We start from the raw sequence: 17,595 nt of genomic DNA, 5'->3' as shown, positions 1-17,595 counted from the left end.
TCATCACACTTCTATTTATTTACAACTCAATGATTACAACTCGATACTAGAACAAAGTATGACTCTATATGAATGCCTCCGGCGATGTACCGGGATATGCAATGAACCAAGAGTGACATGTATGAAAGAATTATGAACGGTGGCTTTGCCACAAATACTATGTCAAGTACATGATCATGCAAAGCAATATGACAATGATGAACGTGTCATGATAAACGGAATGGTGGAAAGTTGCATGGCAATATATCTCGGAATGGCTATGGAAATGCCATAATATGTAGGTATGGTGGCTGTTTTGAGGAAGATATAAGGAGGTTTATGTGTGAAAGAGCATATCATATCACGGGGTTTGGATGCACCGGCGAAGTTTGCACCAACTCTCAATGTGAGAAAGGGCAATGCACGGTACCGAAGAGGCTAGCAATGGTGGAAAGGTGAGAGTGCGTATAATCCATGGACTCAACATTAGTCATAAAGAACTCACATAATTATTGCAAAAATCTACAAGTCATCAAAAACTAAGCACTACGCGCATGCTCCTAGGGGGATAGATTGGTAGGAAAAGACCATCGCTCGTCCCCGACTGCCACTCATAAGGAGGACAATCAAAGAACACCTCATGTTTCAAATTTGTTACATAACGTTTACCATACATGCATGCTACGGGACTTGCAAACTTCAACACAAGTATTTCTCAAATTCACAACTACTCAACTAGCACAACTTTAATATTAGTACCTCCATGTCTCAAAACAATCATCAAGCATCAAACTTCTCTTAGCATTCAACGCACTCATAAGAAAGTTTTTACTAATCTTGAATACTTAACATATTAGGATTTTTTAAGCAAATTACCATGCTATTTAAGACTCTCAAAATAATCTAAGTGAAGCATGAGAGATCAATAGTTTCTATAAAACAAATCCACCACCGTGCTCTAAAAGATATAAGTGAAGTACTAGAGCAAAAACTATATAACTCAAAAGATATAAGTGAAGCACATAGAGAATTCTAATAATTTCCGAATCATGTGCGTCTCTCTCAAAAGGTGTGTACAGAAAAGATGATTGTGATAAACTAAAAAGCAAAGACTCAAATCATACAAGACGCTACAAGCAAAACACATATCATGTGGTGAATAAAAATATAGCTCCAAGTAAAGTTACTGATGGAAGTAGACGAAAGAGGGGATGCCTTCCGGGGCATCCCCAAGCTTTGGCTTTTAGGTGTCCTTAGATTATCTTGGGTGTGCCATGGGCATCCCCAAGCTTAGGCTCTTGCCACTCCTTGTTCCATAATCCATCAAATCTTTCACCCAAAACTTGAAAACTTCACAACACAAAACTCAGCAGAAAATCTCGTGAGCTCCGTTAGCGAAAGAAAAAAAAAGACCACTTCAAAGTACTGTAATGAACTCATTTTTTATTTATATTGGTGTTAAACATACTGTATTCCAACTTCTCTATGGTTTATAAACTCTTTTACTAGCCATAGATTCATCAAAATAAGCAAACAACACACGAAAAACAGAATCTGTCAAAAACAGAACAGTCTGTAGTAATCTGTAACTAACGCAAACTTCTGGAACTCCGAAAAATCAGCGAAAATAGGACGACCTAGGCAATTTGTTTATTGATCAGAAGAAATTGGAATCAATATTTTATCACGTTCTGGTGATTTTTAACAATTATTTTCGTGAACAGAAAGTTTCTGGAATTTTCTGCAAGATCAAATAACTATCATCCAAGAAGATCCTATAGGTTTAACTTGGCACGAACACTAATTAAAACATAAAAACACATCTGAACAGAGGCTAGAACAAATATTTATTCCTAAACAGAAGCAAAAAAAAACTAAAAATAAAATTGGGTTGCCTCCCAACAAGCGCTATCGTTTAACGCCCCTAGCTAGGCATAATAGCAAGGATAGATCTAGGTATTGCCATCTTTGGCTTTCAACTTTTTAGCGGAATCAAGCTCGAATCCGAGAGGTTCTTTACGTTTCCCTTCATATTCTGAAATTTTTAGATCTAAAGAATCCAACCGCTTATTGCAAAGAGTAATCAACATATTCATGCGGTGGATATTTCCGCTAACGTTCTTAAGAGGTTCAAGAGACTTCTGTAAAATCTTAGTTACTTCGCAATTTTTTTCAAAAACTTGTGTCTCTTCCTGGGTATGATGAGGCCCTTTTGTTGAGGTAGTGTTCCCACTATACCTTCTATAACTTCATGCACAATATGGGGATCAATTTCAATAAAATTGCCTTTGGCAACGCAATCCAAGAGTTGTCTATGAGACATGTTTAATCCAACATAAAAATTGCGAAGAAAAATTCTTAGGTTCACTTCAAAGGTACAATTACGGTAAGACTACATTATTCTCAACCAGGCATCTTTTAATATTTCTCCTTGTCTTTGTTTGAAGTGAAAGACTTCAAACTCTGGGGACAACGGAGTTGATAAGGGACTAGCCATAACGACAAGCAAACGGAAAAGAGGCAAACGGAAAAGAGAAGGCGAATAAAATGGCAAGGGTGAAGTGGGGGAGAGGAAAACGAGAGGCAAATGGCAAATAATGTAATGCGGGAGATAAGGGTTTGTGATGGGTACTTGGTATGTTGACTTTTGCGTAGACCTCCCCGGCAACGCCGCCAGAAATCCTTCTTGCTACCTCTTGAGCACTGCGTTGGTTTTCCCTTGAAGAGGAAAGGGTGATGCAGCAAAGTAGCGTAAGTATTTCCCTCAGTTTTTGAGAACCAAGGTATCAATCCAGTAGGAAGCTACACACGAGTCCCTCGCACCTACACAAACAAAGAAATCCTCGCAACCAACGCGATAAGGGGTTGTCAATCCCTACACGGTCACTTACGAGAGTGAGATCTGATAGATATGATAAGATAATATTTTCGGTATTTTTGTGATAAAGATGCAAAGTAAAATAAAAGGCAACGAAAATAGCTAAGTGTTGGAAGATTAATATGATGGAAAATAGACCCGGGGGCCATAGGTTTCACTAGTGGCTTCTCTCGAGAGCATAAGTATTTACGGTGGGTGAACAAATTACTGTTGAGCAATTGACAGAATTGAGCATAGTTATTAGAATATCTAGGCATGATCATGTATATAGGCATCACGTCCGAGACAAGTAGACCGACTCCTGCCTGCATCTACTACTATTACTCTACACATCGACCGCTATCCAGCATGCATCTAGAGTATTAAGTTCATAAGAACAGAGTAACACTTTAAGCAAGATGACATGATATAGAGGGATAAACTCATGCAATATGATATAAACCCCATCTTGTTATCCTCGATGGCAACAATATAATACGTGCCTTGCTACCCCTACTGTCACTGGGAAAGGACACCGCAAGATTGAACCCAAAGCTAAGCACTTCTCCCATTGCAAGAAATATCAATCTAGTAGGCCAAACCAAACTGATAATTCGAAGAGACTTGCAAAGATAACCAATCATACATAAAAGAATTCAGAAGATTCAAATATTGTTCATAGATAATCTTGATCATAAACCCACAATTCATCGGTCTCAACAAACACACCGCAAAATAAGATTACATCAAATAGATCTCCACAAGAGAGGGGGAGAACATTGTATTGAGATCCAAAAAGAGAGAGGAAGCCATCTAGCTAATAACTATGGACCCGAAGGTTTGAGGTAAACTAATCACACTTCATCGGAGAGGCTATGGTGTTGATGTAGGAGCCCTCCGTGATCGATGCCCCCTCCGGCGGAGCTCCGGAACAGGCCCCAAGATGGGATCTCACGGGTACAAAAGGTTGCGGCGGTGGAATTAGGTTTTTGGCTCCGTATCTGGTAGTTTGGGGGTACGTAGGTATATATAGGAGGAAGGAGTACGTCGGTGGAGCAACGTGGGGCCCACAAGGGTGGAAGGCGCGCCTAGGGGGGGTAGGCGCGCCCCACTACCTTGTGGCTTCCTGGTAGCTTTCTTGACGTAGGGTCCATGTCCTCTGGATCAACATAGAGATGTTCACCATTGATGACTACTCCATCTCACGTGATGATCGGACATGGTTTAGTTGATTTGGATCACGTATGATTTAGATGAGTTGAGGGATGTCTATCTAAGTGGGAGTTCTTAAGTAATTTGATTAATTGAACTTAATTTATCATGAACTTAGTCCTGATAGTATTTGCATATCTATGTTGTAGATCAAGGGCCTGTGCTACCAATCCCTTGAATTTTAATGCGTTCCTAGAGAAAGCTAAGTTGAAAGATGATGGTAGCAACTACACGGACTGGGTTCGTAACTTGAGGTTATCCTCATTGCTGCACAGAAGAATTATGTCCTTGATGCACCGCTAGGTGAAAGGCCTGCTACAGGAGCAGATGCTGATGTTATGAACGCCTGGCAGTCGTGTGTTGATGACTACTCGATAGTTCAGTGTGCCATGCTTTACAACTTAGAATCGGGACTTCAAAGACGTTTTGAACGTCATGGAGCATATGAGATGTTCCAAGAGTTGAAGTTTATATTTCAAGCAAATGCCCGAGTTGGGAGATATGAAGTCTCCAACAAGTTCTATAGCTACAAGATGGAGGAGAACAGTTACGTTAGTGAAGACATACTCAGAAGGTCTGGGTATCATAATCACTTGACTCAGCTGGGAGTTAATCTTCCAGATGATAGTGTTATTGACAGAGTTCTCCAATCACTGCTGCCAAGCTATAAAGGCTTCGTGATGAGCTATAATATGCAAGGGGTGGAGAAGACAATTTCCGAGCTCTTCGCAATGCTCAAAGCTGCGGAGGTAGAAATCAAGAGGGAGCATCAAGTGTTGATGGTTAACAAGACCACTAGTTTCAAGAAAAAGGGCAAGGGAAAGAAGGGGAACTTCAAGAAGAATGGCAAGCAGGTTGCCACTCCCGGGAAGAAGCCCAAAGCTAGACCCAAGCCTGAAACTGAGTGCTTCTACTGCAAAGGGACTGGTCACTAGAAGCGGAACTGCCGCAAGTATTTGGCGGATAAGAAGGATAGCAAAGTGAACAAAGGTATATTTGATATACATGTTATTGATATGTACCTTACTAATGCTCGTAGTAGCGCATGGGTATTTGATACTAGTTCGGTTGCTCATATATGTAACTCGAAATAGGGGCTACGGATTAAACAAAGATTGGCTAAGGACGAAGTGACAATGCGCGTCGGGAATGGTTCCAAGGTCGATGTGATTGCTGTCGGCACGCTACCTCTACATCTACCTTCGGGATTAGTTTTAGACCTGAATAAATGTTATTTGGTGCCAGCGTTGAGCATGAACATTATATCTGGATCTTGTTTAGTGTGAGACGGTTATTCATTTAAATCAGAGAATAATGGTTGTTCTATTCCAATCTAGACCCCGTTCCGGCACTCCGCCGGAGGGGGAAATCATCACCGGTGGCCATCTTCATCATCCCGGCGGCTACCATGATGAGGAGGGAGTAGTCCACCCTCAGGGCTGAGGGTTCGTACCAGTAGCTATGTGTTTAATCTCTCTTCTCATGTTCTTGAGATGTCACGATCTTGATGTATCGCGGGCTTTGTTAATATAGTTGGATCATACGGTGTTTTCCCCTCTCCATCTTGTTGTGATGAATTGAGTTTTCCCTTTGAGATTTCATTCTTATTGGATTGAATACTTTTATGGATTTGAGATCACTTGACATATGTCTTGCATATGAATATCCGTGGTGAAAATGGGGTATTATATTGACTCATTTGATATATGTTTTGGCACTCAACTCACGGATTCCCGAGGTGACATTGGGGTAATCTATGCATAGGGGTTGATGCATGTTCTTGTCTTTGCTTCTCCGGTAGAAATCTTGGGGCACTCTTTGAGGTTCTTTGTGTTGGATTGAGTATTATGAATCTGACTTTGCTTTGGTGTTATTTTAGTACGAACTCTTGGGTAGATCGATCGGAAAAAATATCTTTGAGGTGGTTTCGTACCCTACAAACAATTTCTTCTTATGTTCTCCACTAGATAGGAACTTTAGAGTGATTCTTCGCCGCACGTTGAAGGATGGTTATATGATCCAATTATATTAGCATTGTTGAGAGATTGCACTAGCGAAAGTACAGACCCTAGGCCTTGTTTTCAAGCATTGCAATACCGTTTGTGCTCATTTTATCGATTGCTACCTTGCTGTTTTTATTTAATTAGATTATAAAAATATATTTCTACCATCCATATTACACTTTTATCATCATCTCTTCGGCGAACTAGTGCACCTATACAATTTGCCATTGTATTGGGTGTGTTGGGGACACAAGAGATTTCTTGTATTTGGTTGTAGGTTTGTTTGAGAGAGACCATCTTCATCCTATGCCTCCCATGGATTGATAAACTTTAGGTCATCCACCTGAGGGAAAATTGCTACTGTCCTACAAAACTCTGTGCTTGGAGGCCCAACACGAGTCTACAAGAATAAAGTTGCGTAGTAGACATCACCTTTATTTTAAGTTTGTGCTTGCTAGTTAGCTTGCTGTTGTTGCGTACCTTGTGTAGCTAGCTTGCCTTTCCATATTGGAGACAAAACACAGAGACAAAGGATAGACCCTTCCTGGGCATGAAGGCACCATCCTTGAAAGGCAAGGAAGCCATCCGTTCCGATCATCCGATCCGCTCGCACAACCCCAACCTGGCATACTAGTTGTCGGGGTTTCACTACTAGCAGTGTCGTCGAGTGGTGATGTATATGTTTGGAGGGGCCTGCAACCGGCAGATCGAGATGGTAAGGCACGATACATGGATTTTATGGATGTTTAGACCCTCTAGAGGAGGTAAAACCCTATTCCCGCATTTGGTGATTGTATTACTCGAGTGCTCACCCATGATCGTGGGGATCGTCGGATAGATCTGTTTCTTCGGTTATAAGCTCTTGGTCTGATGATAGAGAGAAAGAAGATGGTCGTAGGTGAGAATTCAACTCCAGGATGATCCGGAATTTCTTGGATTACCCTTCCCCGAGAGGGCCCCTAGTTAACCTTATACACCTGATCGAGCTACGGTTACAGAGCTCGGGTCGGCTTGCTGGTGAGCATGTACCTTCTGCTCTTGCCGGGTCATGCCACGGCTTGGTGGCCTCCTTCCAGGTCTTCCAGGTCGCAACCACCCGAGTTGGGTTATGAGCCCGAGCGGTTGGATCGAAGCCATGCGGTAACCATGGGCTAGGGGCTAGACTAGGTTAACTTATACAAGTATGATACCCTCGTCAAACGGACTCATCAAACGGATAATGAAGTCCTACCTAAAACCCTAGGACAAGGAATAACTACAACTCCCACAGGTTGATAGGTCCTCCCGTACTCACTCGTTCGGAGAGCCGAATGAGGAGGAGGATGGCGATCTACTAATGGAGGAGGGTTGGCAACCCGAAAAACCTAGATGGTAGTAGGGGAGGCGGCGACTGCATGAACCATTGGCTATTCCAATTGGCAAAATGTACACCGGCAGTTCAGGTCGTAGCGCATCGACATTGCAAAAAATGAACCCTCTTATCTGGCAAACGTCGGTTGGGAAGGGGTGACAATTGCGAACGTTTTGGCTGGCAATTTATGTTGTGGGAGGGTGACGATTCCTTCAGAAACACATGACAACTTCTGAAGAAAAAAAAAGGAAAAAATCCTACGAAAGAGGAAGGATTTTCCATTTCCCATCACATAAATTTGCCATAAAAACATTCGTTTGCCATCCGCTTCCATTCGCCAGATCACAATATTAAAAGCCTATGTCAATTTGCGGACCCACAATGTGAGGCCATCCCCCTCCCCCCCGCGCGGCCCCCGCGTCGTCCGCTTCGGGCGACTCGGGCGGCGACTAGGGTTTCCCCGTCGCGTCGCCGCTCCCTCACCCTCCCTCCCTCGCCGCCACCTGAGAAAGCCGCCGGATCCGCTCGTGCGGCCGCCCGTGATGGTGGCGGTGAGGCCTCGGTCGCTCCTTTCCTCGAGGAGGACCTCGGATCTGGGGCGGCGGCCCTTCTTGGCGAGGCGGCGGCGCCTTCTCGGCCGGCGTCGTTCGTGGGTGTGCTCTGGCCGGCGGCCTCGACCACGCGGGTGGTGAGACGACGACGGGTGGCGGCGGCGGCGCGGAGGTCTTCCCCTCCTTGTTAGATCTAAGGTTGGCTCCTTTCCCATGTCTCCCTCGTCCCCGCCGCTTCTCGCCAGCCTCCCTCCGAGCGTCAATATGATGTGGGTGGGTGACCGGTGGTCTGGTTTTAGGCCGCGGGAAACCGTTGGCCGGCTTGGCCGGCCTGGCAGTAGCGACGTCCCCGACGCCGTATCCTCCTTGGAGGTGCTGCAGAGGCCCTTCCCCTTTCCACCCCTGTTCCTCCTCCCGGGTGAAAGCCCAAAATCCGGCTTGGATTGGGCGGCGACAGCGCGTTGTGCGTCGTGTCTTCCTTGGGGCGCCGCCTGGGGAGGGTTGCGTTCAGGTGAGGGGTTCAAAGGTCGGAGCTTGGGCGGCTTGGGTGGTCCGGTGACGGCGGTGTCACGAGGTTCGGCATGGCTGTAGGCGTCCCCGTCGGCTGCCTGGCAATGCTCCTCGGTGGCCTGTCGGTTTACTTGATGCCTCTGCTGCCTTTCTTCAGTAGCTGCACCTGGTGGTTTTCCTGCAGCTCTCAGGCGTTCTAGGTTGTGGCGATGCAGCAGTCGCGGAGTGCTCGAATGTTCAAGTGGTGATGTGCTGCGGCTGCTCCAAGTCCCGAAGCTGGCACGTCCCCTGCTCTAGGGTGAGCGTCTCTCAAGTCCGCCGGTACGGCGCCTTGCGAGCCATGGCGAGAGAGAAGGGTCCCTCTGCGGCGAGAGAGACGGCGGATGTGTGTTGTCTTTCTACTTGGGCGTTGGTCGGTCTCACTTACCACACTCTGTTGCAAGCAGGTCCTCGTCGTGCTCGTGTGTGCCCCATCCCTAGATGGCTGTTTGGCTGTAGTCTTCGGCTAGGACAAGCTTCCAGCTTTGTTTTCCTGTATTCTTTTTGAGCTTGTGCGACCCGTTGAGTTGTAAGCCTCCTAGAGTGTTCCCTGTATCGTTTGGTCGTGGGGGTTTGTGTGTGTTTGTATTTCCTGACCGGTTGATGGCTTTGTTAATTCAAAGCCGGGCTCTTGGCGAGCCTTCGTTCTAAAAATAATAATTGCGGACCCAAGCCTGGTAATGACAAATTTTGTGGAGGGCAAAAGAAATTCCACAGGGCCTAGAAGCATACTTTTGTAAAATTCTCCAATAACAGGTGGTGACGAATGCGGCCCACTGGTTCCACAGCAAAGATGCGAGTGTCGAACTCACCTGGCCATCCAGCACCCATGGAGTTTCCGCCTCTTCCCGTCCAATTACAAACCGCGGCGCCGCTGCTGCATGCACGTAGGGTACGTAAGTACAGCGCGGGCCCCGTGACGCTGCGCGCGATAAAGCCGCTCCTGTACCGACCACCCCCACCGGCGCCCTCACGGTCACGGCACTCTCGCGCGCCTGCACTTATTGTCCCTTCGCCACCCGCATCACCTCCCGCCTCGTACGGCAAACCCATGCATCATCTCCCTTGACCGCGCGATCGATCGACCATCGATCGAGCTAGCTACGCCAGATCAAATTAAAGCGCCCCCGCTACGCATTGCCGCGGCGTACATGGGCAAGAAGCCCGGCGGCGCCGGCTGGCTGGCCACCGTCAGGAAGGTCTTCAAGACCAGCCCCTCCTCCTCCCCGTCCAAGGACCCGCGCCACGCCAAGAAGGTCCGTGCGATCTTGCCTCTTGTACACCGTTAGTTCTTACCAGTCGGTCACTGACGCTGATGGTTGGTCGTTGGATCGGCAGGGGCTGGGAGGCGAGGAGCAAGAGGCAGCAGAGATACTGTCCGTCGAGCACTTCCCGGCCACCGACACGTCGCCTGAGTTGACCAATGAGGGCAGCGTCGGCTCCGTCGCCGGGTGGGCGCGGGAGGGCGGCGGGGTGGAGGCGGAGGCTAGAAGGGCGCGCCGCGCAATGGCGTCGAGGATGGCGAGGCTCGCGGCGCTGCGCGAGAGGGCCGCCGGCAGGGAGGACCGCGCCGCCGTGCGCATCCAAGCATTCTACCGGGGCTACTTGGTACGCAGCGTCTCGCCCGCCAAGTTCTTCCAAATGTGCATTTGCTCAAACGAAAAATGTATCCGCGACAGACAGGACCTCTCTCTTTCGAAAACCATTTTCTTTTGGGCGATGTTAGGAGCTCGATATCGACTGACCAGTGGTAGTAAACGAATTTTTGTTTTTGACAACATAGTAAACGAAGCTTTGTTTTCTTTTGGGTGAAAACGAAGCTTTGCTCCTGTTAGAGCATCTCCGACAGCGGCGCAACACGCCGCGCGCCAAAAGTCAGAATACAACGCTGGGTTAGCCAGTTTTTGCGCGCGGCGGTGCGTTGGCTCCAGCGGCCGCCGCAAACTAAAGCGCGCCCGAGCCGCTCCAGCAGGAGCGCTATATTTCATCTGTTTTTTCCTACTACGATTCGATACATATTTGGTTCCGATAATTGATACAAAATAATGCGTAGATAGTTTAGTTGCTACGATAGATAGTTCATAGTTCGTCACATAGCCTGCTTCTACCATACAAAATAAAACGAAAAACTACTACTATTCGTCCGACTCGGACTCTGCCTCAATGATGTCTTCGTCCGACGTCTGAGCATAGGCGTCAAGGAACCGCTCGTCGCCGGAGTCCTTGCGACGATCCTCGTCGGTGAGAAGCCGCGGGAAAGGCGCCAACTCCTGTGCCCGCTCCCGCGTCGCCACGTCGGCGAAGTTCATGTCCTGACGGGACCGCCGGAGGCGCCACGCCGCAGCGTCGTACGCACGGGCGCCCTCCTGGGCGGTGTCGAAGGTTCCGAGGCGGAGGCGCATGCCGCCGCCCGACCAAATCTCGGCGGAGTAGGTGCCGGAAGGACGCACGCAGATGTCGCGGTAGTCCGAAGCTCCCCGGCGGCGAGGCGGCATGGTCGCGCGGTGGTGGCGTGTCGGCGGCAGAGGGCGATGGAGAGATGGAGAGAGCGGCAGAGGGCGCTGCAATTTATAGGCGCGACGGAGGCGGTGCGTCAAATCTAGCGCGCGAGCTGCCGCCTTTTCCCGCGCGCGCAATCGTTTCCCGCGCGCGCTAGTTTCCCGCCACCGCTGGAGCACGCGAAAACGTCCCGCGCGCGCTTAAAAAGCCAATTTACCCCGCGCGCACGTTTTTTGACGCGATTGTTGGAGATGCTCTTAGTGTAGTTACGTACACAGTGACTAAGCTAAAAGGCATGCAGGCATCTGCATTGCTTGCGATTAAGGGCATTAGAAAGTGGGCTTTGTGTGAGAAACTATGATTAGATCACCGTCAAGTAGTTGGCGTCACGTACACAGGCTCACCGACTCACCTCATCCATGCGGTGCCATTTATGCTCCACATGCTGATGCTTTGTGTGTCTGCACCCCGTACTGGCTATTTTTCGTTAAATTCTTTTTTGTGTACTTATTTCTCTTGTAAACTTAATAAGTAGTACTTCATTTGTAATGAATAAACAGGAAGACCTGATTTCTGTATTTTAGGAATGAATTTCTTGGAATTTATTTGTTGCATGCAGTGGCTAGATGCTGCGATCTGGCCGTACAAAGTACTGTCTTGGTCAGTTTATTGATAGTAGTTGAATGCTATTGAAAGTTCAAACAGAAAAATACCCAGAATGTTTTACGTAGCTTAAAAGAAAAAAAATGCAGAGTGTAACATTGTACTTGTGTTCAGGCGAGAAGAGCCCTCCGCGCTCTACGCGGCCTGGTGCGGCTGCAGGCGCTGGTGCGCGGCCACCAGGTGCGCCGCCAGGTCCATCACACCATGCGCTGCATGCAGGCGCTTGTCCGCGCGCAGGACCGCGTTCGCGCCCGCCGCCTCACCTCCCACGTCGCCACGCGTGGCCGTCCCGCCCCCGTCGTCCCCGCGCACGGTGCCCGTCGGCAGTCGTACGGGCATGACCGCCTCTTCTTCGATGACCACCAGGACGAGGAGGACGCGGAGACGGCAGCGCAGGTTCGGCGACCAAGAAACAGGCATGGCAGCGTCGGCAACTTGAGCCCGTTCCAGGAAGGGTGGGACGCCGTCACCCGGGCCGGGGCCATGCACCGACATGACGACGCCGCGGCGTGGCCACCTGCTTATGCGCATGACTTCCAGCAGCACAAGGTGCGTCTTCCCTGCCATTCTCTCTGTACATGTTTCAGCTAAACAAATTGTAAAACTGCTAGTTTACAGATTAAATTCCATCACGAACAAATGCGGCTTGAGCGCGACGAGCTGGACAAGCGCAAGGCCGGCTGGCACTGGCTGGAGCGCTGCATGGCGCCCAACAGTGCGCCGCCGGAGCAGGCCAACCAGCACTTAGCGGCGGCGGAGACGTCGTACGTGACGGCGGCAACGGCCACGGCCACCGAAGGCGTTTCGGAGAGGACCGTGGAGATGGAGCCGAGCAGGAAGAGCTCTCCGACGGACCTGTACCCGGTGCGCGCCGAGGTGATTCCCGGGTACATGGCGGCGACGCAGTCGGCGCGTGCCAAGGCCCGCATGGCGCCGCCGGTCGCCCCGAGGGCTCACGCCCGGAGCCGGTCCGGGTCGGTGGCGCTCGGCGGGGGCTCGACGGCCAACTCCGGCTGGAGCACGAGCAACAACGGTGATCGTGCGGCGCAGCAGAGGGAACTGTACAGCCCGGAGTCGAGCTGCAGCGGGGACCGGTCGCCCCCGACACTTGGCGGCCGCGGCAGGGTGGCCTATGCCTGACCTTGGCATGATCACAAACAACTGATAGGTTTGACCATGCTTTTCATATGTGCTACTCCTCTGAGCCATGTCTAATCGATCTCAACTGGTCGGAATCATACTCGTTAATGTTGTATAGTAGTACACGTAATACCTCATGGTAAGTTAAATAATTACTTGAGTACTCCCTTTGTCTTCTTATTAGTCTGCATGTCTGCCACTAGGCCTGGTCGACTAGGGCGGAATGACACTTAACTGACACCATCGATGTGGCATGAACGCCTTTTTGTTCCCACGCTGTCATGAGTTTCTTGTTTTTTCAGGCTTCGATATGTCGTACGCTAGTTCTTAGGCTGAACCGATCTACACGTATTGCAATAGGGAAAAGAATTCCACTCGATCTTATCTTTATTATACCTATACTAATAATAAGCAACTATCGCTTCTTCCTTCCGAAAAATTCGTCCGTCGTGTAAAAATTTCGTCGGTCCGTCGTTAGCAAATATTCGTACGCAGTCAATCTTCTGTCCTTCCACGTGAGACCCATCGATCACATGGGCCTCAGCCCACTCACGAGGTGGCCCAGGCAAAAAAGAAAAAAGAAAAAAAGAAATCGATACCTGTAGTAGTTTGCCGAGTCGAACCCCAACCCTCTGGTTTAATTTCAACTCCCTCCGTTTCCAAATATTTGTCTTTCTAAGCATTTTAAATGGACTACAACATACGGATGTATGTAGATATATTTTAGAGGGTAGATTCACTCATTTTGCTCTGTATTTAGTCACTTGTTGAAATCTCTAGAAAGACAAATGTTTGGGAACGGAGGGAGTAGATGACATATCCAACTGACAAAGGTAGGCTTTATGTAAAGATTTTAGGTTCATCTTCTCCTTATATTGTCCCACCTCGCCCTCTTACACAAAATTTGATTGATTTATATACACTTGCCACTTGATGTCAAGTTACTATATGGCATATTTGGGAGGCGCGGAACTCTGTTCGGAACAATGAAGATGAGCCACATCCTGTCCGTACCGTTTTTAAGATAAAAGCTTATGTTGATTTGATCTTTCAGCATCTATACAAACCGGATCTTGTGCATAGGCGTGAGAGCATTGCCTCAAGTACCTCTTGGTCTCCGCCGCCGCCGGGTTCTGTATTATTCATGTGTGATGCCGCAATCTTCTCTGAGCTAAGTAAGTTTGGTGCAGGTGTGGTTGCTCTCAACTCTGATGGACAATTTGTTATTGCATGTAGAGAAGCCAATTATGGTAGCCCTAATCCTGAATTAGCTGAGGCATGTGCCCTTCGGCGAGCAGTTAACCTTGCATGTGAGATGGGATGTTATTCGGTGATATTCGCCTCCGATAGCCTCTCTTTGGTGCAGAGAATCAATTCCCGTGTTCGCGATCGTTCACTCGTTGGTGCTGTGGTCTCGGAGATCAAAGATGGCACGTCGAATATTCTTTTTTCTCGGGTCAAGTTTATTCGTCGGCAGTCTAATGTTTTAGCTCATAATTTAGCTAAATCATGTTTGAGCTGTAATGGTCTTTGTGTTTTCACTTCTACTCCGGAATGTATCCGGGAGACTCTTTGTAATTATGTTGCTCAATTAAGAAAGTGCCGACGTTTTCTAAAAAAACAAGCCGCCTAGAAAATCGGGAAGGACTTTTTTTTGAGGGAAGGCCATCATGGCTAGCTTTATTAAAAATTAAACAGGGATTACATCGTCCACAAGGTTTGAAACTAGGCAGCCCGGAGGCTCCCCCATCCAACAACTAGAAATCTTATTACAAAAACCATGATTAGCTAGCACATGCGCCGCTTGATTAGAAGAACGATAACAATGTTTAAATTTGACCTTCCCGATTGACGAAGACACGTCCACACATTCCGCAAAGATCGCCGCCGCAGCATCCCACCATCTTGTCTGTCCAGTACAATAATCAATTACCGTCAAGGAGTCAGACTCAGCTTCCACTCGAGGGAACCCCAGAGAATTTGCAAAGATTAGTCCATCACGCATAGCCATAGCCTCCATTGTCACCACATCTGCTGCGTAAGGTATAAACCGACATTGTGCCGCCAAAAAATTACCATTACTGTCTCTAAGAACAGCTGCAATGGCTCCTGCACCCTCATCCATATGGAAAGAGGCATCCACGTTTAGCTTCACAAACTTGGGTTCCGGCTTGCTCCATTTATGTTCATGTACAACGCGAATTTTTAAGTTGGCTTGATGAAAATTATTTGCAATTGCCAGGACCGAAATAGGCCATCTCGAGGGAGGTGGCGGTGATCCGTCATGGGTGAGCTCACGGCGCACCCACCATAAGTACCAAGCCCCAACCGCTGTCACCTGCTTTACATCCAAATTAGGCTTTATAGGGATCGGTCTGGAGTCTGCTAGGATCAGGTGTTCGAGTATGATTGAACCAGAGCGATCAATTAACTTCGCTTCTTCAACAATATCCAGTATACCAAGTCGAAGCCACAATTCCTTTGCATGTGTACAGTCAAAAAGCAGATGGCGTACATCTTCTGCGTCCTGGTGACAAATCGGACATGAGCCATTGGTACCCACATGTCTATTAGTGAGTATGGATCTTAGGGGGATAATTCCATGAAGTGCACGCAAGCAAAAAATCTGAATCTTATGTGGAACCTGCAGTTTCCACAGTGTATGCCATACTTTCGGTAAGTTTGATCCAGCTGGGCGTGCCAATACATTTGCATGCACCTGAAAAGATTGAATCCATTGTAAGCGGTACGCCGAACGAACTGAAAAAATACCCCTTCGATCTGGGTTCCAGGCAATAAAGTCATCAAATGCATTATGATTAATTGGGATTTGCATGATCCTTCTGGCGTCGACAGGATTAAAAATAGAACGGATCAGGGGCTCGTCCCATGCTCCCGTATGAGAGTCAATGAGATCACTAACGACCGAGAGAATAGTTTGACCTCGGTTTGAGATAACCTTCCTATCCGGGCTGGCTGGTACCCAAGGATCACTCCATATATTCACATTCTCTCCAGTTCCGATGCGCCATATATATCCCAACTTAAAAGTTTCTAACCCCTTCATAATACTTTGCCATGTAAATGATGCTCCGCTTTTCAGTGTTGCTTGGAGTAAATTTACATTTGGATAATATTTTGCTTTCAAAACTCGAGCACAAAGAGAATCTGGGTTGGTGATAAGTCGCCAACATTGTTTCGAGAGCATTGCCAAATTGAAAGAGTGGAGGTCCCTAAAGCCCATCCCACCTTCATTTTTTGGATAGCAAAGTTTCCACCAAGTGTACCAATGCATCCTTTTGTGTTCCTCATCATCCCCCCACCAAAACTGAGCAATCAAATCAGTGATCTCTTTGCAAATCCCATTAGGTATATTAAAGACTGACATGGCAAAAACTGGGATTGCTTGAGCTACAGATTTAATAAGAATTTCCTTGCCACCAGTGGACAATTGTTTCTCCATCCATCCTCGCAGCCTTCTTTAATTCTTTCACAAAAGTGCCTAAAACAGTCACTTCTATCTGCTCCCACCATCGCCGGAAGCCCGAGATACTTGTCAGATAAAGCTTCAGTATCAATGTTTAACTGTTGGCAAATTTCAGTCCTAGATACGACAGGAGTGTTTGGACTGAAAAAGACACTAGATTTCGACAAACTCACCAATTGTCCCCAACTCTGACAGTAGGTCTCTAGAACATGCTGTAAGGAAGCTGCGTTTAAAGTATCTGCTTTCATTAGAATCAAAGAATCATCAGCGAATAACAGGTGTGATACTGATGGTGCATTTCTGCACACTTTGATTCCTTCTATGCCACCAGCTTCTTCTTCATACTGCAATAGACTAGAAAGACCTTCCGCACATAAGAGGAACAAGTAAGGGGAGATGGGGTCCCCCTGTCTAATACCCCTTTTAGGAGTAAAAGAATCCGTCTCTTGAGAATTAAACCTCACTTTATACCTGACAGAGCTTACACAAGCCATCATCATCTCAATCCAATGTTCATGAAATCCCAAAGCAGCCATCATATCATGTAAAAAGGACCATTCCACCTTGTCATAAGCTTTGTGCATGTCCAATTTTACCGCACACAGACCAGTATGTCCAGCCCTTTTATTCTTGATTTTGTGAACACATTTATATGCTATCAGAATATTGTCAGTAATCATCCTTCCTGGTACGAAAGCACTTTGTGTAGGCGAGATAATCTCAGGGAGGATATTTTTCAGACGTGACGCCAACATCTTGGAGATAATTTTATAAAGAACATTACAGAGGCTTATGGGTCGAAATTGAGTTACCAGTTCTGGCGTATCAATCTTCGGGATCATAACAATTGTTGTATCATTCCACTCAGCCGGAATCTTCCTAGAATTGATAGCAAGAAGGACCTCCTGTGTTATATCATCCCCCAAAATATGCCAGTATTTCTTAAAGAATATGGCATGAAGACCATCCGGGCCAGGAGCCTTTAGGTCTCCAATACTAAACACAACCTTTTTCACATCATCCGCAGTATAAGGCGCCAACAGGAAGTTATTCATTTGTGTAGTGACCTTGCTTTGCACTTTTTGTAAGACACTAGGATCCGTGTGCTGTACTTCAGAAGTAAATAGATGAGTAAAATAGTCATGAATATGTGAGTTTAACTCCGGTATACCTTCCAACCAGTTACCTCCCGCATCTTTAAGTTTTTTGACAAAATTCCTCTTCCTTCTGGCAGATGCAAAGGCTTGGAAAAAACCAGTATTGCGATCGCCACTCGTGAGCCACGTAGCCCTGGAATATTGCAT

The 17,595-nt window shown here is 47.4% G+C and overlaps 1 protein-coding gene across 1 annotated transcript; it reads left to right on the top strand.

Moving 5' to 3' along the window:
- The first annotated feature begins 9,482 nt into the window (after nucleotides 1–9,482).
- Nucleotides 9,483–12,974, top strand: LOC109736004 (protein IQ-DOMAIN 21). Its single transcript, XM_040394024.3, has 4 exons — nucleotides 9,483–9,758; nucleotides 9,841–10,110; nucleotides 11,779–12,213; nucleotides 12,283–12,974. The coding sequence occupies exons 1-4, from the start codon at nucleotides 9,654–9,656 to the stop codon at nucleotides 12,802–12,804; spliced, it is 1,332 nt and encodes a 443-aa protein (XP_040249958.2). The 5' UTR covers nucleotides 9,483–9,653; the 3' UTR covers nucleotides 12,805–12,974.
- Nucleotides 12,975–17,595: the final 4,621 nt, after the last annotated feature.

Source organism: Aegilops tauschii, chromosome 7, assembly GCF_002575655.3.
Source record: "Aegilops tauschii subsp. strangulata cultivar AL8/78 chromosome 7, Aet v6.0, whole genome shotgun sequence".
NCBI lineage: Eukaryota > Viridiplantae > Streptophyta > Magnoliopsida > Poales > Poaceae > Aegilops > Aegilops tauschii.
The sequence above is the reverse complement of the archived record's forward strand: the minus strand, read 5'-3'. Positions and strand labels throughout refer to the sequence as shown.

Coding starts and splice junctions, on each gene's coding strand:
- LOC109736004 (XM_040394024.3), top strand. CDS start 9,654: ATGGGCAAGAAGCCCGGCGGCGCCGGCTGGCTGGCCACCGTCAGGAAG. Junction 9,759..9,840: donor ACCCGCGCCACGCCAAGAAG/GTCCGTGCGATC, acceptor TTGGATCGGCAG/GGGCTGGGAGGCGAGGAGCA. Junction 10,111..11,778: donor CATTCTACCGGGGCTACTTG/GTACGCAGCGTC, acceptor ACTTGTGTTCAG/GCGAGAAGAGCCCTCCGCGC.